This window comes from Salvelinus alpinus, chromosome 20 (assembly GCF_045679555.1).
Source record: "Salvelinus alpinus chromosome 20, SLU_Salpinus.1, whole genome shotgun sequence".
Classification (NCBI taxonomy): Eukaryota; Metazoa; Chordata; class Actinopteri; order Salmoniformes; family Salmonidae; genus Salvelinus; species Salvelinus alpinus.
In genome coordinates, this window is record NC_092105.1 from 1,841,419 (window position 1) to 1,863,473 (window position 22,055).

At 53.2% G+C, this 22,055-nt stretch overlaps 1 protein-coding gene across 3 annotated transcripts in view; it reads left to right on the forward strand.

Annotated features, from left to right (window-relative positions):
- Window positions 1-22,055, forward strand: part of LOC139546198 (ras-associated and pleckstrin homology domains-containing protein 1-like) — a 173,973-nt gene that overhangs the window by 101,697 nt on the left and 50,221 nt on the right. For 2 of the 3 annotated variants that reach the window (XM_071354299.1, XM_071354301.1), the window contains one exon: window positions 8,397-8,471. The exons of the other annotated variant lie outside the window; for it this stretch is intronic. In XM_071354299.1, coding sequence (XP_071210400.1) covers window positions 8,397-8,471 — 75 coding nt within the window. The remainder of the gene's footprint in view (window positions 1-8,396; window positions 8,472-22,055) is intronic. 3 annotated transcript variants of the gene reach the window in all.

Consider the following 22,055-nt stretch of genomic DNA (forward strand, 5'->3'; position numbering starts at 1 on the left):
GTAAGTAGTAAATGCCAAATTCAATATTTTATCTAATATTGTTTTGTACACCTAAAGGGGTCTCTAAATCAAATGGATAAATGATCCCTGCCCCAACGGCTTCGACTTTTAGAGGTTAAAGAACAGTATTTCATGCTTCACCAGCTCCCACAGTTAAACAAGGAGGACCTAGTTGGAGAGGGGAGCTATTTCTCTAGCAAAACAAACTGCAGCAGTAGAAGTTCTCCTAACCTGACATGACACAGTGGCGTGTTCTGTTGTCAAGGGGTTTTAGATGTACTTCACTTCACAGTGAGGGAACGTGACCAGCTAGTGAGGGAACGTGACCAGCTAGTGAGGGAACGTGACCAGCTAGTGAGGGAACGTGACCAGCTAGTGAGGGAATGTGACCAGCTAGTGAATGAACGTGACCAGCTAGTGAGGGAACGTGACCAGCTAGTGAGGGAACGTGACCAGCTAGTGAGGGAACGTGACCAGCTAGTGAGGGAACGTGACCAGCTAGTGAGGGAACGTGACCAGCTAGTGAGGGAACGTGACCAGCTAGTGAGGGAATGTGACCAGCTAGTGAATGAACGTGACCAGCTAGTGAGGGAACGTGACCAGCTAGTGAGGGAACGTGACTAGCTAGTGAGGGAACGTGACCAGCTAGTGAGGGAACGTGACCAGCTAGTGAGGGAACGTGACTAGCTAGTGAGGGAACGTGACCAGCTAGTGAGGGAACGTGACCAGCTAGTGAGGGAACGTGACCAGCTAGTGAATGAACGTGACCAGCTAGTGAGGGAACGTGACCAGCTAGTGAGGGAACGTGACCAGCTAGTGAATGAACGTGACCAGCTAGTGAGGGAACGTGACCAGCTAGTGAGGGAACGTGACCAGCTAGTGAGGGAACGTGACCAGCTAGTGAGGGAACGTGACCAGCTAGTGAGGGAACGTGACTAGCTAGTGAGGGAATGTGACCAGCTAGTGAGGGAATGTGACTAGCTAGTGAGGGAACGTGACCAGCTAGTGAGGGAACGTGACCAGCTAGTGAGGGAACGTGACCAGCTAGTGAGGGAATGTGACTAGCTAGTGAGGGAATGTGACCAGCTAGTGAGGGAACGTGACTAGCTAGTGAGGGAACGTGACCAGCTAGTGAGGGAACGTGACCAGCTAGTGAGGGAACGTGACCAGCTAGTGAGGGAACGTGACCAGCTAGTGAGGGAATGTGACTAGCTAGTGAGGGAACGTGACCAGCTAGTGAGGGAATGTGACTAGCTAGTGAGGGAATGTGACCAGCTAGTGAGGGAATGTGACCAGCTAGTGAGGGAATGTGACCAGCTAGTGAGGGAATGTGACCAGCTAGTGAGGGAATGTGACCAGCTAGTGAGGGAATGTGACTAGCTAGTGAGGGAACGTGACCAGCTAGTGAGGGAATGTGACCAGCTAGTGAATGAACGTGACCAGCTAGTTAGGGAACGTGACCAGCTAGTGAGGGAACGTGACCAGCTAGTGAGGGAACGTGACCAGCTAGTGAGGGAATGTGACTAGCTAGTGAGGGAATGTGACCAGCTAGTGAGGGAATGTGACTAGCTAGTGAGGGAACGTGACCAGCTAGTGAGGGAACGTGACCAGCTAGTGAGGGAACGTGACCAGCTAGTGAGGGAACGTGACCAGCTAGTGAGGGAACGTGACCAGCTAGTGAGGGAACGTGACCAGCTAGTGAGGGAACGTGACCAGCTAGTGAGGGAATGTGACTAGCTAGTGAGGGAATGTGACCAGCTAGTGAGGGAATGTGACTAGCTAGTGAGGGAACGTGACCAGCTAGTGAGGGAACGTGACCAGCTAGTGAGGGAACGTGACCAGCTAGTGAGGGAACGTGACTAGCTAGTGAGGGAATGTGACCAGCTAGTGAGGGAATGTGACTAGCTAGTGAGGGAACGTGACCAGCTAGTGAGGGAACGTGACCAGCTAGTGAGGGAACGTGACCAGCTAGTGAGGGAACGTGACCAGCTAGTGAGGGAATGTGACTAGCTAGTGAGGGAACGTGACCAGCTAGTGAGGGAATGTGACTAGCTAGTGAGGGAATGTGACCAGCTAGTGAGGGAATGTGACCAGCTAGTGAGGGAATGTGACCAGCTAGTGAGGGAATGTGACCAGCTAGTGAGGGAATGTGACCAGCTAGTGAGGGAATGTGACTAGCTAGTGAGGGAACGTGACCAGCTAGTGAGGGAATGTGACCAGCTAGTGAATGAACGTGACCAGCTAGTTAGGGAATGTGACCAGCTAGTGAGGGAATGTCACCAGCTAGTGAGGGAATGTCACCAGCTAGTGGGGGAACGTGACCAGCTAGTGAGGGAATGTGACCAGCTAGTGAGGGAACGTGACCAGCTAGTGAGGGGATGTGACCAGCTAGTGAGGGAATGTGACTAGCTAGTGAGGGAATGTGACTAGCTAGTGAGGGAACGTGACCAGCTAGTGAGGGAATGTGACCAGCTAGTGAATGAACGTGACCAGCTAGTTAGGGAATGTGACCAGCTAGTGAGGGAATGTCACCAGCTAGTGAGGGAACGTGACCAGCTAGTGAGGGAATGTGACCAGCTAGTGAGGGAATGTGACCAGCTAGTGAGGGGATGTGACCAGCTAGTGAGGGAACGTGACCAGCTAGTGAGGGAACGTGACCAGCTAGTGAGGGAACGTGACCAGCTAGTGAGGGAACGTGACCAGCTAGTGAGGGAACGTGAACAGCTAGTGAGGGAACGTGACCAGCTAGTGAGGGAACGTGACCAGCTAGTGAGGGAACGTGACCAGCTAGTGAGGGAATGTGACCAGCTAGTGAGGGAATGTGACCAGCTAGTGAGGGAATGTGACCAGCTAGTGAGTGACCGTGACCAGCTAGTGAGGGAATGTGACCAGCTAGTGAGGGAATGTGACCAGCTAGTGAATGACTGTGACCAGCTAGTGAGGGAATGCGACCAGCTAGTGAGGGAATGTGACCAGCTAGTGAGGGAATGTGACCAGCTAGTGAGGGAATGTGACCAGCTAGTGAGGGAATGTGACCAGCTAGTGAGGGAGTGTGACCAGCTAGTGAGGGAGTGTGACCAGCTAGTGAGTGACTGTGACCAGCTAGTGAGGGACTGTGACCAGCTAGTGAGGGACTGTGACCAGCTAGTGAGGGACTGTGACCAGCTAGTGGTTGAATATGACCAGCTAGTGAGTGACTGTGACCAGCTAGTGAGGGAATGTGACCAGCTAGTGAGGGAATGTGACCAGCTAGTGAGTGACTGTGACCAGCTAGTGAGGGACTGTGACCAGCTAGTGAGGGAATGTGACCAGCTAGTGAGGGAATGTGACCAGCTAGTGAGTGACTGTGACCAGCTAGTGAGGGAATGTAACCAGCTAGTGAGGGAATGTGACCAGGTAGTGAGGGAATGTGACCAGGTAGTGAGGGAATGTGACCAGCTAGTGAGTGACCGTGACCAGCTAGTGAGGGACCGTGACCAGCTAGTGAGTGACCAGCTAGTGAGTGACCGTGACCAGCTAGTGAGTGAATGTGACCAGCTAGTGAATGACCGTGACCAGCTAGTGAGTGACCGTGACCAGCTAGTGAGGGAATGTGACCAGCTAGTGAGGGAATGTAACCAGCTAGTGAGGGAATGTAACCAGCTAGTGAGTGACTGTGACCAGCTAGTGAGGGAATGTAACCAGCTAGTGAGGGAATGTGACCAGCTAGTGAGTGACCGTGACCAGCTAGTGAGGGAATGTAACCAGCTAGTGAGGGAATGTGACCAGCTAGTGAGTGACCGTGACCAGCTAGTGAGGGAATGTGACCAGCTAGTGAGGGAATGTGACCAGCTAGTGAGGGAATGTGACCAGCTAGTGAGGGAATGTGACCAGCTAGTGAGGGAATGTGACCAGCTAGTGAGGGAATGTGACCAGCTAGTGAGGGAGTGTGACCAGCTAGTGAGGGAGTGTGACCAGCTAGTGAGGGAGTGTGACCAGCTAGTGAGGGAGTGTGACCAGCTAGTGAGGGAGTGTGACCAGCTAGTGAGGGAATGTGACCAGCTAGTGAGGGAATGTGACCAGCTAGTGAGGGAATGTGACCAGCTAGTGAGGGAATGTGACCAGCTAGTGAGGGAATGTGACCAGCTAGTGAGGGACTGTGACCAGCTAGTGAGGGACTGTGACCAGCTAGTGAGGGACTGTGACCAGCTAGTGAGGGAATGTGACCAGCTAGTGAGGGACTGTGACCAGCTAGTGAGGGACTGTGACCAGCTAGTGAGGGACTGTGACCAGCTAGTGAGGGAGTGTGACCAGCTAGTGAGTGACCGTGACCAGCTAGTGAGTGACCGTGACCAGCTAGTGAGTGACCGTGACCAGCTAGTGAGGGACCGTGACCAGCTAGTGAGGGACCGTGACCAGCTAGTGAGGGACCGTGACCAGCTAGTGAGGGAATGTGACCAGCTAGTGAGGGAATGTGACCAGCTAGTGGTTGAATATGACCAGCTAGTGAGGGACTGTGACCAGCTAGTGAGGGACTGTGACCAGCTAGTGAGGGACTGTGACCAGCTAGTGAGGGACCGTGACCAGCTAGTGAGTGACCGTGACCAGCTAGTGAGTGACCGTGACCAGCTAGTGAGGGACCGTGACCAGCTAGTGAGGGACCGTGACCAGCTAGTGAGGGAATGTGACCAGCTAGTGAGTGACCGTGACCAGCTAGTGAGGGAATGTGACCAGCTAGTGAGGGAATGTGACCAGCTAGTGGTTGAATATGACCAGCTAGTGAGGGACTGTGACCAGCTAGTGAGGGAATGTGACCAGTGAGTGAGGGAATGTGACCAGCTAGTGAGGGACTGTGACCAGCTAGTGAGGGACTGTGACCAGCTAGTGAGGGACTGTGACCAGCTAGTGAGGGACTGTGACCAGCTAGTGAGGGACTGTGACCAGCTAGTGAGTGACCGTGACCAGCTAGTGAGTGACCGTGACCAGCTAGTGAGGGACCGTGACCAGCTAGTGAGGGACCGTGACCAGCTAGTGAGGGAATGTGACCAGCTAGTGAGTGACCGTGACCAGCTAGTGAGGGAATGTGACCAGCTAGTGAGGGAATGTGACCAGCTAGTGGTTGAATATGACCAGCTAGTGAGGGAATGTGACCAGCTAGTGAGGGAATGTGACCAGCTAGTGAGGGACTGTGACCAGCTAGTGAGTGACCGTGACCAGCTAGTGAGTGACCGTGACCAGCTAGTGAGTGACCGTGACCAGCTAGTGAGGGACCGTGACCAGCTAGTGAGGGACCGTGACCAGCTAGTGAGGGACCGTGACCAGCTAGTGAGTGACCGTGACCAGCTAGTGAGGGAATGTGACCAGCTAGTGAGGGAATGTGACCAGCTAGTGGTTGAATATGACCAGCTAGTGAGTGACTGTGACCAGCTAGTGAGGGAATGTGACCAGCTAGTGAGGGAATGTGACCAGCGATGGCTGTTTTCCCACCCTCTGCCTGATAGACTTCTCACTGCATGGCAGCTCAGTGTGTCGATGAAATGACTTCTGCTTTGACCTGCATTGCTTGCTGTTTGGGGTTTTAGGCTGTGTTTCTGTACAGCACTCTGAGATATCAGCTGATGTAAGAAGGGCTTTATAAATACATTTGATTTGATTTGATTTAGGCTGGGTTTCTGTACAGCACTTTGAGATATCAGCTGATGTAAGAAGGGCTATATAAATACACTTGATTTGATTTGATTTAGGCTGGGTTTCTGTACAGCACTCTGAGATATCAGCTGATGTAAGAAGGGCTATATAAATACATTTGATTTGATTTGATTTAGGCTGGGTTTCTGTACAGCACTCTGAGATATCAGCTGATGTAAGAAGGGCTATATAAATACATTTGATTTGGTTTCTGCTTTGTCTGCTTATAACAGAGCACAGCTCCAGTTCTGGCACTTTCCAGTCATGGACTAGCTTTATCAAGATTACAAACAGTAGGAACTCCTCTCCTCTCTGCCAAATCAATCTACACCAGCCAGCCAGGCAGCCAGCCAGCCAACCAGACAGGCAGCCAGCCAGACAGGCAGCCAGCCAGACACTCCCTACCAAGTTGATTGCTGGCTGGCTTGAGTATCTACCAGAAGTGTGAGCTGAGAGGATGAATCTCCTCCGGATGAGTCAGGGAGATTGAGATGAGGAGATTCCATTTGGCAAACAGGCACTAGGTCAGAACATGGGCGGACAGGAGAGGGATCTCACAGGAGAGGGATCTCACAGGAGAGGGATCTCACAGGAGAGGGATCTCACAGGAGAGAGATCTCACAGGAGAGGGATCTCACAGGAGAGGGATCTCACAGGGGAGGGATCTCACAGGAGAGGGATCTCACAGGAGAGGGATCTCACAGGAGAGGGATCTCACAGGAGAGAGATCTCACAGGAGAGGGATCTCACAGGAGAGGGATCTCACAGGAGAGGGATCTCACAGGAGAGGGATCTCACAGGAGAGAGATCTCACAGGAGAGGGATCTCACAGGAGAGGGATCTCACAGGAGAGGGATCTCACAGGAGAGGGATCTCACAGGAGAGGGATCTCACAGGGGAGGGATCTCACAGGAGAGGGATCTCACACTATCCTCCCTGGCTCTAGCTTACTGATGTTATCCTTGTTTGGGTCCTTCTACTCGTTTGCATGTTTCTCCTCGCCTCGTTCATGTGCTTATTAATGTAACTGTAATTATTATTATGAATTATTATTAATGACACTATATGGTTTGCGTGACTCATCCATACAGTACATGACACTATATGGTTTGAGCTGACTCATCCATACAGTACATGACACTATATGGTTTGAGCTGAGTCATCCATACAGTACATGACACTATATGGTTTGAGCTGACTCATCCATACAGTACATGACACTATATGGTTTGAGCTGACTCATCCATACAGTACATGACACTATATGGTTTGAGCTGAGTCATCCATACAGTACATGACACTATATGGTTTGAGCTGAGTCATCCATACAGTACATGACACTATATGGTTTGAGCTGAGTCATCCATACAGTACATGACACTATATGGTTTGAGCTGACTCATCCATACAGTACATGACACTATATGGTTTGAGCTGAGTCATCCATACAGTACATGACACTATATGGTTTGAGCTGACTCATCCATACAGTACATGACACTATATGGTTTGAGCTGACTCATCCATACAGTACATGACACTATATGGTTTGAGCTGACTCATCCATACAGTACATGACACTATATGGTTTGAGCTGACTCATCCATACAGTACATGACACTATATGGTTTGAGCTGAGTCATCCATACAGTACATGACACTATATGGTTTGAGCTGACTCATCCATACAGTACATGACACTATATGGTTTGAGCTGACTCATCCATACAGTACATGACACTATATGGTTTGAGCTGACTCATCCATACAGTACATGACTCATCCATACCTCATCCATGTTGAACGACCGACATTCCAATAAAGTCTCTGAGTTTGATTATCAGTATTCTATTGATTAGCAGTATTCTATTGATTAGCATTATTCTATTGATTATCAGTATTCTATTGATTATCAGCATTCTATTGATTAGCAGCATTCTATTGATTAGCAGCATTCTATTGATTAGCAGCATTCTATTGATTAGCAGCATTCTATTGATTAGCAGCATTCTATTGATTATCAGCATTCTATTGATTATCAGTATTCTATTGCTTATCAGTATTCTATTGATTATCAGCATTCTATTGATTAGCAGCATTCTATTGATTATCAGCATTCTATTGATTAGCAGCATTCTATTGATTAGCAGTATTCTATTGCTTATCAGTATTCTATTGATTATCAGCATTCTATTGATTAGCAGCATTCTATTGATTATCAGCATTCTATTGATTAGCAGCATTCTATTGATTATCAGTATTCTATTGATTAGCAGCATTCTATTGGTTAGCAGCATTCTATTGGTTAGCAGCATTCTATTGATTAGCAGCATTCTATTGATTAGCAGTATTCTATTGATTAGCAGTATTTTATTGATTCTTGCTCACAGATCAAATTTAGGAAGTTTACGTTTAAAAATTGCACTTAAAAATAGCATTAAAAAATGAGTCTAAACATACTGTAATACAGGACATGAATAGAATACGGGACGCTTAACATTTCAGGACATGAATAGTAGTGTTATCAGTGTTAACAGTAGTGTCTCTAGAGGCAGGGTACAGCGTGGTCATGAGTCACTTCACTCTGTTTCATCTTGATCACACCCGTTGATTTTCCTCTGCTTCCACAAATGCTTCCACAACAGGTTGAAAATGCACAACTGTATTCATTACCAATCACTGATTTCCCTGATGTTCCTTGTCTCTCTTCCTCTCCGTTCTGCACCAAGCACTCCTATCTGGACTGGGAAACCTCCCTGATTCTGCAAAATATAGCAGGGAAGCCCTCTCACTTGCTGACCAAGGTGACTCCTCCTTTCTCTACCTCCTCCTGCATGCTATCAGGTTCTCTGTTTCTCTACATCCTCCTGCATGCTATCAGGTTCTCTGTTTCTCTACATCCTCCTGCATGCTATCAGGTTCTCTGCTTCTCTACATCCTCCTGCATGCTATCAGGTTCTCTGCTTCTCTACATCCTCCTGCATGCTGTCAGGTTCTCTGCTTCTCTACATCCTCCTGCGTGCTATCAGGTTCTCTGCTTCTCTACATCCTCCTGCGTGCTATCAGGTTCTCTGCTTCTCTACCTCCTCCTGCATGCTATCAGGTTCTCTGCTTCTCTACATCCTCCTGCATGCTGTCAGGTTCTCTGCTTCTCTACCTCCTCCTGCATGCTGTCAGGTTCTCTGCTTCTCTACCTCCTCCTGCATGCTGTCAGGTTCGCTGCTTCTCTACCTCCTCCTGCATGCTATCAGGTTCTCTGCTTCTCTACATCCTCCTGCATGCTGTCAGGTTCTCTGCTTCTCTACATCCTCCTGCATGCTATCAGGTTCTCTGCTTCTCTACATCCTCCTGCATGCTGTCAGGTTCTCTGCTTCTCTACATCCTCCTGCATGCTATCAGGTTCTCTACTTCTCTACATCCTCCTGCGTGCTATCAGGTTCTCTGCTTCTCTACATCCTCCTGCATGCTGTCAGGTTCTCTGCTTCTCCCCATCCTCCTGCATGATGTCAGGTTCTCTGTGATTTGTTGCTTTTCCATCTCAATCTCTCACTCCCTCCCCCTGCTCGGCCTACTTCCTGCCCCCTCACCCCCCACTCTCTCTCTCTCTCTCTCTCTCTCTCTCTCTCGACCTTTGCAGTCTCTGTACCTTTCTCCCATTCCACATGGATGAGACTAAGGTCAACTGCAGTTCCATGTACTGAATGTGGAGTGTTTACGACTGTACTGTGTGGTTTTCCATTAGAATGGATTGTATGCTGTATGTGTTTTACCATAAGAATGCATTGTACCTGGACTGACCCAGCCACCCCACACCATGTCAACAAGTCCTGTCTGGACTGACCCAGCCACCCCACACCATGTCAACAAGTCCTGTCTGGACTGACCCAGCCACCCCACACCATGTCAACATGTCCTGTCTGGACTGACCCAGCCACCCCACACCATGTCAACAAGTCCTGTCTGGACTGACCCAGCCACCCCACACCATGTCAACATGTCCTGTCTGAACTGGCCCAGCTACCCACACCATGTCAACATGTCCTGTCCTGTCTGAACTGGCCCAGCTACCCACACCATGTCAACATGTCCTGTCTGGACTGACCCAGCCACCCCACACCATGTCAACATGTCCTGTCTGGACTGACCCAGCCACCCCACACCATGTCAACATGTCCTGTCTGGACTGACCCAGCCACCCCACACCATGTCAACATGTCCTGTCTGGACTGACCCAGCCACCCCACACCATGTCAACATGTCCTGTCTGGACTGACCCAGCCACCCCACACCATGTCAACATGTCCTGTCTGAACTGGCCCAGCTACCCACACCATGTCAACATGTCCTGTCTGGACTGACCCAGCCACCCCACACCATGTCAACATGTCCTGTCTGATCTGACCCAGCCACCCCACACCATGTCAACATGTCCTGTCTGAACTGATCCAGCCACCCCACACCATGTCAACATGTCCTGTCCTCTCTGGACTGACCCAGCCACCCCACACCATGTCAACATGTCCTGTCTGGACTGATCCAGCCACCCCACACCATGTCAACATGTCCTGTCTGGACTGATCCAGCCACCCCACACCATGTCAACATGTCCTGTCCTCTCTGGACTGACCCAGCCACCCCACACCATGTCAACATGTCCTGTCTGGACTGACCCAGCCACCCCACACCATGTCAACATGTCCTGTCCTCTCTGGACTGACCCAGCCACCCCACACCATGTCAACATGTCCTGTCTGGACTGACCCAGCCACCCCACACCATGTCCTGTCTGGACTGACCCAGCCACCCCACACCATGTCAACATGTCCTGTCTGGACTGACCCAGCCATCCCACACCATGTCAACATGTCCTGTCTGGACTGACCCAGCCACCACACACCATGTCAACATGTCCTGTCTGGACTGACCCAGCCACCCCACACCATGTCAACATGTCCTGTCTGGACTGACCCAGCCACCCCACACCATGTCAACATGTCCTGTCTGGACTGACCCAGCTACCCCACACCATGTCAACATGTCCTGTCTGGACTGACCCAGCCACCCCACACCATGTCCTGTCTGGACTGACCCAGCCACCCCACACCATGTCCTGTCTGGACTGACCCAGCCACCCCACACCATGTCAACATGTCCTGTCTGGACTGACCCAGCCACCCCACACCATGCCAACATGTCCTGTCTGGACTGACCCAGCCACCCCACACCATGTCAACATGTCCTGTCCTCTCTGGACTGACCCAGCCACCCCACACCATGTCAACATGTCCTGTCTGGACTGACCCAGCCACCCCACACCATGTCAACATGTCCTCTCTGGACTGACCCAGCCATCCCACACCATGCCAACATGTCCTGTCTGGACTGACCCAGCCACCCCACACCATGTCAACATGTCCTGTCCTCTCTGGACTGACCCAGCCACCCCACACCATGTCAACATGTCCTGTCTGGACTGACCCAGCCACCCCACACCATGTCAACATGTCCTGTCCTCTCTGGACTGACCCAGCCACCCCACACCATGTCAACATGTCCTGTCTGGACTGACCCAGCCACCCCACACCATGTCAACATGTCCTGTCTGGACTGACCCAGCCACCCCACACCATGTCAACATGTCCTGTCTGAACTGACCCAGCCACCCCACACCATGTCAACATGTCCTGTCTGGACTGACCCAGCCACCCCACACCATGCCAACATGTCCTGTCTGGACTGACCCAGCCACCCCACACCATGTCAACATGTCCTGTCTGGACTGACCCAGCCACCCCACACCATGTCAACATGTCCTGTCTGGACTGACCCAGCCACCCCACACCATGTCAACATGTCCTCTCTGGACTGACCCAGCCACCCCACACCATGTCAACATGTCCTGTCTGGACTGACCCAGCCATCCCACACCATGTCAACATGTCCTGTCTGGACTGACCCAGCCCACCCCACACCATGTCAACATGTCCTGTCTGGACTGATCCAGCCACCCCACACCATGTCAACATGTCCTGTCTGGACTGAGCCAGCTACCCCACACCATGTCAACATGTCCTGTCTGGACTGACCCAGCCACCCCACACCATGTCAACATGTCCTGTCTGGACTGACCCAGCCACCCCACACCATGTCAACATGTCCTGTCTGGACTGACCCAGCCACCCCACACCATGCCAACATGTCCTGTCTGGACTGATCCAGCCACCCCACACCATGTCAACATGTCCTGTCTGGACTGACCCAGCCACCCCACACCATGTCAACATGTCCTGTCTGGACTGACCCAGCCACCCCACACCATGTCAACATGTCCTGTCTGGACTGACCCAGCCACCCCACACCATGTCAACATGTCCTGTCTGGACTGATCCAGCCACCCCACACCATGTCAACATGTCCTGTCTGGACTGATCCAGCCACCCCACACCATGTCAACATGTCCTGTCTGGACTGATCCAGCCACCCCACACCATGTCAACATGTCCTGTCTGGACTGACCCAGCCACCCCACACCATGTCAACATGTCCTGTCTGGACTGACCCAGCCACCCCACACCATGTCAACATGTCATGTTGTGTCTGGACTGACCCAGCCACCCCACACCATGTCAACATGTCCTGTCTGGACTGACCCAGCCACCCCACACCATGTCAACATGTCCTGTCTGGACTGACCCAGCCACCCCACACCATGTCAACATGTCCTGTCTGGACTGATCCAGCCACCCCACACCATGTCAACATGTCCTGTCTGGACTGATCCAGCCACCCCACACCATGTCAACATGTCCTGTCTGGACTGACCCAGCCACCCCACACCATGTCAACATGTCCTGTCTGGACTGATCCAGCCACCCCACACCATGTCAACATGTCCTGTCTGGACTGATCCAGCCACCCCACACCATGTCAACATGTCCTGTCTGGACTGACCCAGCCACCCCACACCATGTCAACATGTCCTGTCGTGTCTGGACTGACCCAGCCACCCCACACCATGTCAACATGTCCTGTCTGGACTGACCCAGCCACCCCACACCATGTCAACATGTCCTGTCGTGTCTGGACTGACCCAGCCACCCCACACCATGTCAACATGTCCTGTCTGGACTGACCCAGCCACCCCACACCATGTCAACATGTCCTGTCGTGTCTGGACTGACCCAGCCACCCCACACCATGTCAACATGTCCTGTCTGGACTGACCCAGCCACCCCACACCATGTCAACATGTCCTGTCTGGACTGATCCAGCCACCCCACACCATGTCAACATGTCCTGTCTGGACTGACCCAGCCACCCCACACCATGTCAACATGTCCTGTCTGGACTGATCCAGCCACCCCACACCATGTTAACATGTCCTGTCTGGACTGACCCAGCCACCCCACACCATGTCAACATGTCCTGTCTGGACTGATCCAGCCACCCCACACCATGTCAACATGTCCTGTCTGGACTGATCCAGCCACCCCACACCATGTCAACATGTCCTGTCTGGACTGACCCAGCTACCCACACCATGTCAACATGTCCTGTCGTGTCTGGACTGACCCAGCCACCCCACACCATGTCAACATGTCCTGTCGTGTCTGGACTGACCCAGCCACCCCACACCATGTCAACATGTCCTGTCTGGACTGACCCAGCCACCCCACACCATGTCAACATGTCCTGTCGTGTCTGGACTGACCCAGCCACCCCACACCATGTCAACATGTCCTGTCTGGACTGACCCAGCCACCCCACACGATGTCAACATGTCCTGTCTGGACTGACCCAGCCACCCCACACCATGTCAACATGTCCTGTCTGGACTGACCCAGTCACCCCACACCATGCCAACATGTCCTGTCTGGACTGATCCAGCCACCCCACACCATGTCAACATGTCCTGTCTGGACTGACCCAGCCACCCCACACCATGTCAACATGTCCTGTCTGGACTGACCCAGCCACCCCACACCATGTCAACATGTCCTGTCTGGACTGACCCAGCCACCGCACACCATGTCAACATGTCCTGTCTGGACTGACCCAGCTACCCACACCATGTCAACATGTCCTGTCTGGACTGACCCAGCCACCCCACACCATGTCAACATGTCCTGTCTGGACTGACCCAGCCACCCCACACCATGTCAACATGTCCTGTCTGAACTGACCCAGCCACCCCACACCATGTCAACATGTCCTGTCTGGACTGATCCAGCCACCCCACACCATGTCAACATGTCCTGTCTGGACTGACCCAGCCACCCCACACCATGTCAACATGTCATGTCTGGACTGACCCAGCCACCCCACACCATGTCAACATGTCCTGTCTGGACTGATCCAGCCACCCCACACCATGTCAACATGTCCTGTCCTGTCTGGACTGACCCAGCCACCCCACACCATGTCAACATGTCCTGTCTGGACTGACCCAGCCACCCCACACCATGTCAACATGTCCTGTCCTCTCTGGACTGACCCAGCCACCCCACACCATGTCAACATGTCCTGTCTGGACTGACCCAGCCACCCCACACCATGTCAACATGTCCTGTCCTCTCTGGACTGACCCAGCCACCCCACACCATGTCAACATGTCCTGTCTGGACTGACCCAGCCACCCCACACCATGTCAACATGTCCTGTCTGGACTGACCCAGCCACCCCACACCATGTCAACATGTCCTGTCTGAACTGACCCAGCCACCCCACACCATGTCAACATGTCCTGTCTGGACTGACCCAGCCACCCCACACCATGCCAACATGTCCTGTCTGGACTGACCCAGCCACCCCACACCATGTCAACATGTCCTGTCTGGACTGACCCAGCCACCCCACACCATGTCAACATGTCCTGTCTGGACTGACCCAGCCACCCCACACCATGTCAACATGTCCTCTCTGGACTGACCCAGCCACCCCACACCATGTCAACATGTCCTGTCTGGACTGACCCAGCCATCCCACACCATGTCAACATGTCCTGTCTGGACTGACCCAGCCCACCCCACACCATGTCAACATGTCCTGTTTGGACTGATCCAGCCACCCCACACCATGTCAACATGTCCTGTCTGGACTGAGCCAGCTACCCCACACCATGTCAACATGTCCTGTCTGGACTGACCCAGCCACCCCACACCATGTCAACATGTCCTGTCTGGACTGACCCAGCCACCCCACACCATGTCAACATGTCCTGTCTGGACTGACCCAGCCACCCCACACCATGCCAACATGTCCTGTCTGGACTGATCCAGCCACCCCACACCATGTCAACATGTCCTGTCTGGACTGACCCAGCCACCCCACACCATGTCAACATGTCCTGTCTGGACTGACCCAGCCACCCCACACCATGTCAACATGTCCTGTCTGGACTGACCCAGCCACCCCACACCATGTCAACATGTCCTGTCTGGACTGATCCAGCCACCCCACACCATGTCAACATGTCCTGTCTGGACTGATCCAGCCACCCCACACCATGTCAACATGTCCTGTCTGGACTGATCCAGCCACCCCACACCATGTCAACATGTCCTGTCTGGACTGACCCAGCCACCCCACACCATGTCAACATGTCCTGTCTGGACTGACCCAGCCACCCCACACCATGTCAACATGTCATGTTGTGTCTGGACTGACCCAGCCACCCCACACCATGTCAACATGTCCTGTCTGGACTGACCCAGCCACCCCACACCATGTCAACATGTCCTGTCTGGACTGACCCAGCCACCCCACACCATGTCAACATGTCCTGTCTGGACTGATCCAGCCACCCCACACCATGTCAACATGTCCTGTCTGGACTGATCCAGCCACCCCACACCATGTCAACATGTCCTGTCTGGACTGACCCAGCCACCCCACACCATGTCAACATGTCCTGTCTGGACTGATCCAGCCACCCCACACCATGTCAACATGTCCTGTCTGGACTGATCCAGCCACCCCACACCATGTCAACATGTCCTGTCTGGACTGACCCAGCCACCCCACACCATGTCAACATGTCCTGTCGTGTCTGGACTGACCCAGCCACCCCACACCATGTCAACATGTCCTGTCTGGACTGACCCAGCCACCCCACACCATGTCAACATGTCCTGTCGTGTCTGGACTGACCCAGCCACCCCACACCATGTCAACATGTCCTGTCTGGACTGACCCAGCCACCCCACACCATGTCAACATGTCCTGTCGTGTCTGGACTGACCCAGCCACCCCACACCATGTCAACATGTCCTGTCTGGACTGACCCAGCCACCCCACACCATGTCAACATGTCCTGTCTGGACTGATCCAGCCACCCCACACCATGTCAACATGTCCTGTCTGGACTGACCCAGCCACCCCACACCATGTCAACATGTCCTGTCTGGACTGATCCAGCCACCCCACACCATGTCAACATGTCCTGTCTGGACTGACCCAGCCACCCCACACCATGTCAACATGTCCTGTCTGGACTGACCCAGCCACCCCACACCATGTCAACATGTCCTGTCTGGACTGATCCAGCCACCCCACACCATGTCAACATGTCCTGTCTGGACTGACCCAGCTACCCACACCATGTCAACATGTCCTGTCGTGTCTGGACTGACCCAGCCACCCCACACCATGTCAACATGTCCTGTCGTGTCTGGACTGACCCAGCCACCCCACACCATGTCAACATGTCCTGTCTGGACTGACCCAGCCACCCCACACCATGTCAACATGTCCTGTCGTGTCTGGACTGACCCAGCCACCCCACACCATGTCAACATGTCCTGTCTGGACTGACCCAGCCACCCCACACGATGTCAACATGTCCTGTCTGGACTGACCCAGCCACCCCACACCATGTCAACATGTCCTGTCTGGACTGACCCAGTCACCCCACACCATGCCAACATGTCCTGTCTGGACTGATCCAGCCACCCCACACCATGTCAACATGTCCTGTCTGGACTGACCCAGCCACCCCACACCATGTCAACATGTCCTGTCTGGACTGACCCAGCCACCCCACACCATGTCAACATGTCCTGTCTGGACTGACCCAGCCACCGCACACCATGTCAACATGTCCTGTCTGGACTGACCCAGCTACCCACACCATGTCAACATGTCCTGTCTGGACTGACCCAGCCACCCCACACCATGTCAACATGTCCTGTCTGGACTGACCCAGCCACCCCACACCATGTCAACATGTCCTGTCTGAACTGACCCAGCCACCCCACACCATGTCAACATGTCCTGTCTGGACTGATCCAGCCACCCCACACCATGTCAACATGTCCTGTCTGGACTGACCCAGCCACCCCACACCATGTCAACATGTCATGTCTGGACTGACCCAGCCACCCCACACCATGTCAACATGTCCTGTCTGGACTGATCCAGCCACCCCACACCATGTCAACATGTCCTGTCCTGTCTGGACTGACCCAGCCACCCCACACCATGTCAACATGTCCTGTCTGGACTGAGCCAGCCACCCCACACCATGTCAACATGTCCTGTCTGGACTGACCCAGCCACCCCACACCATGTCAACATGTCCTGTCTGGACTGACCCAGCCACCCCACACCATGTCAACATGTCCTGTCTGGACTGACCCAGCCACCCCACACCATGTCAACATGTCCTGTCTGGACTGACCCAGCCACCCCACACCATGCCAACATGTCCTGTCTGGACTGACCCAGCCACCCCACACCATGTCAACATGTCCTGTCTGGACTGACCCAGCCACCCCACACCATGTCAACATGTCCTGTCTGAACTGACCCAGCCACCCCACACCATGTCAACATGTCCTGTCTGGACTGACCCAGCCACCCCACACCATGTCAACATGTCCTGTCTGGACTGACACAGCCACCCCACACCATGCCAGCATGTCCTGTCTGGACTGGACTGACCCAGCCACCCCACACCATGTCAACATGTCCTGTCTGGACTGAGCCAGGTACCCACACCATGTCAACATGTCCTGTCTGGACTGGACTGACCCAGCCACCCCACACCATGTCAACATGTCCTGTCTGGACTGACCCAGTCACCCCACACCATGTCAACATGTCCTGTCTGGACTGGACTGACCCAGCCACCCCACACCATGTCAACATGTCCTGTCTGGACTGAGCCAGCTACCCACACCATGTCAACATGTCCTGTCTGGACTGGACTGACCCAGTCACCCCACACCATGTCAACATGTCCTGTCTGGACTGAACTGAGTCAGCTACCCACACCATGTCAACGTGTCCTGTCTGTCTGTCTGAACTGAGCCAGCTACCCACACCATGTCAACATGTCCTGTCTGGACTGACCCAGCCACCCCACACCATGTCAACATGTCCTGTCTGGACTGACCCAGCCACCCCACACCATGTCAACATGTCCTGTCTGGACTGACCCAGCCACCCCACACCATGTCAACATGTCCTGTCTGGACTGACCCAGTCACCCCACACCATGTCTACATGTCCTGTCTGGACTGAGCCAGCTACCCACACCATGTCAACATGTCCTGTCTGGACTGACCCAGTCACCCCACACCATGTCTACATGTCCTGTCTGGACTGACCCAGTCACCCCACACCATGTCAACATGTCCTGTCTGGACTGACCCAGCCACCCCACACCATGCCAACATGTCCTGTCTGGACTGACCCAGCCACCCCACACCATGTCAACATGTCCTGTCTGGACTGACACAGCCACCCCACACCATGCCAGCATGTCCTGTCTGGACTGGACTGACCCAGCCACCCCACACCATGTCAACATGTCCTGTCTGGACTGAGCCAGCTACCCACACCATGTCAACATGTCCTGTCTGGACTGGACTGACCCAGCCACCCCACACCATGTCAACATGTCCTGTCTGGACTGACCCAGTCACCCCACACCATGTCAACATGTCCTGTCTGGACTGGACTGACCCAGCCACCCCACACCATGTCAACATGTCCTGTCTGGACTGACCCAGTCACCCCACACCATGTCAACATGTCCTGTCTGGACTGACCCAGTCACCCCACACCATGTCTACATGTCCTGTCTGGACTGAGCCAGCTACCCACACCATGTCAACATGTCCTGTCTGGACTGACCCAGTCACCCCACACCATGTCAACATGTCCTGTCTGGACTGACACAGCCACCCCACACCATGCCAGCATGTCCTGTCTGGACTGACCCAGTCACCCCACACCATGTCAACATGTCCTGTCTGGACTGACCCAGCCACCCCACACCATGTCAACATGTCCTGTCTGGACTGACACAGCCACCCCACACCATGCCAGCATGTCCTGTCTGGACTGGACTGACACAGCCACCCCACACCATGTCAACATGTCCTGTCTGGACTGAGCCAGCTACCCACACCATGTCAACATGTCCTGTCTGGACTGGACTGACCCAGCCACCCCACACCATGTCAACATGTCCTGTCTGGACTGACCCAGTCACCCCACACCATGTCAACATGTCCTGTCTGGACTGGACTGACCCAGCCACCCCACACCATGTCAACATGTCCTGTCTGGACTGAGCCAGCTACCCACACCATGTCAACATGTCCTGTCTGGACTGAGCCAGCTACCCACACCATGTCAACATGTCCTGTCTGGACTGAGCCAGCTACCCACACCATGTCAACATGTCCTGTCTGGACTGGACTGACCCAGTCACCCCACACCATGTCAACATGTCCTGTCTGGACTGAACTGAGTCAGCTACCCACACCATGTCAACGTGTCCTGTCTGTCTGTCTGAACTGAGCCAGCTACCCACACCATGTCAACATGTCCTGTCTGGACTGACCCAGCCACCCCACACCATGTCAACATGTCCTGTCTGGACTGACCCAGCCACCCCACACCATGTCAACATGTCCTGTCTGGACTGACCCAGCCACCCCACACCATGTCAACATGTCCTGTCTGGACTGACCCAGCCACCCCACACCATGTCAACGTGTCCTGTCTGGACTGACCCAGTCACCCCACACCATGTCAACATGTCCTGTCTGGACTGACCCAGTCACCCCACACCATGTCTACATGTCCTGTCTGGACTGAGCCAGCTACCCACACCATGTCAACATGTCCTGTCTGGACTGACCCAGCCACCCCACACCATGTCAACATGTCCTGTCTGGACTGATCCAGCTACCCCACACCATGTCAACATGTCCTGTCTGGACTGACCCAGTCACCCCACACCATGTCAACATGTCCTGTCTGGACTGACCCAGCCAGCCCACACCATGTCAACAGGTCCTGTCTGGACTGACCCAGCCACCCCACACCATGTCAACATGTCCTGTCTGGACTGAACTGACCCAGCCACCCCACACCATGTCAACAGGTCCTGTCTGGACTGACCCAGCCAGCCCACACCATGTCAACATGTCCTGTCTGGACTGACCCAGCCACCCCACACCATGTCAACATGTCCTGTCTGGACTGAACTGACCCAGCCAGCCCACACCATGTCAACATGTCCTGTCTGGACTGATCCAGCCACCCCACACCATGTCAACAGGTCCTGTCCTCTGTAGCTGTTCCAATAACCAGTCAGCTGACTGACTCATCTGTTTGTCCCTCTCTCTTTATCACCTTCTCTCTTTTCTTGTCCTTCCTGACACACTTTTATCTGAGAAGCGTTTTTTTGTCTTTCGTCATCGCTCTCTTTCTCTCTCTATCTACACAGCATGACATTTATTTCCCCAAAATGCACCTGTTCTGTTCTTCCCTACCATGTCTCTCCGATCACCCTCCACTGACTGACTGGGCTCTTTGTTTTGTTTGTACTGGGTTCTATTGATGTGTTGAATAATTCACATCTCTGAGAAGTGCAGAAGGTACACATAGTCCAGTCACACACACACACACACACACACACACACACACACACACACACACACACACCAGCGGAGGCTTGTGACTTGAACCTTTGAGGAGGATGGGAGACACATGGTATAGGTGTGGACCGCACGGAGACAGCAGACTGTTTAAAAAAAACGTCAGACTAATTAGTTTCACTTAAAGCATTTAATAAAGACATTTATAGTACAATATTATGGCGAATGGGAATGAGAGGGCTGCTTGCAGTGTTGGGAAGGGATCACATCAGGGATTAGATGAGAGTATGAGCTGAGGTGTTCAGAGGCTTCAATACAGGACAGGTTCGTCGTGTCCTGTCTGTCTGGACTGAACTGAGCCAGCTACCCCACACCATGTCAACATGTTCTGTCTGAACTGAGCCAGCTACCCACACCATGCCAACATGTCCTGTCTGTCTGGACTGAACTGAGCCAGCTACCCACACCATGCCAACATGTCCTGTCTGTCTGGACTGAACTGAGCCAGCTACCCACAACATGCCAACGTGTCCTGTCTGTCTGGACTGAACTGAGCCAGCTACCCACACCATGCCAACGTGTCCTGTCTGTCTGGACTGAACTGAGCCAGCTACCCACACCATGCCAACATGTCCTGTCTGTCTGTCTGAACTGAGCCAGCTACCCACACCGTGCCAACGTGTCCTGTCTGGACTGAGCCAGCTACCCACACCATGCCAACGTGTCCTGTCTGGACTGAGCCAGCTACCCACACCATGCCAACATGTCCTGTCTGGACTGAAATGAGCCAGCTACCCACACCATGCCAACGTGTCCTGTCTCGACTGAGCCAGCTACCCACACCATGTCCTGTCTGTCTGGACTGAACTGAGCCAGCTACCCACACCATGCCAACGTGGTATTGGAGAAGAACTCTTCCACTGATGGCCGGACAGGATTTGACCGGGAAGACAAAAAAACATTAACTCAACACACTACACAGTTAGACAAAAGAGATGAGAACGAGCAAAGAGGAAAGTCATTGATGTGTAATAATGTGATTGTGTTTGTGAGTGACTACACTGAGAGAACATTGACAGGTCTACTCACAGTGCTTGGAGAGGAAACATTAAATGTGCCAGTGGATGACCGGGCTTGTCAGGAGAGAGTTGAAGTACCAGTGTTTTGCTAGCATAGACTGGAGTATGTTTCTGGATTCATCTGATGGCATTGAGGAGTACACCACCTCAGTCACTGGCTTCCATCAATAAGTGCATCGACGACGTCGTCCCCACAGTGACCGTACGTACATATCCCAACCAGAAGCCATGGATCCCAGGCAACATCTGCACCGAGCTAAAGGCTAGAGCTGCCGCTTTCAAGGAGCAGGACTCTAATCCGGACGCTTATAAGAAATCCTGCTACGCCCTCCGACAAATCATCAAACAGGCAAAACCTCAATACAGGACTAAGATTGAATCCTACTACAATGGCTCTGACGCTCGTCGGATGTGG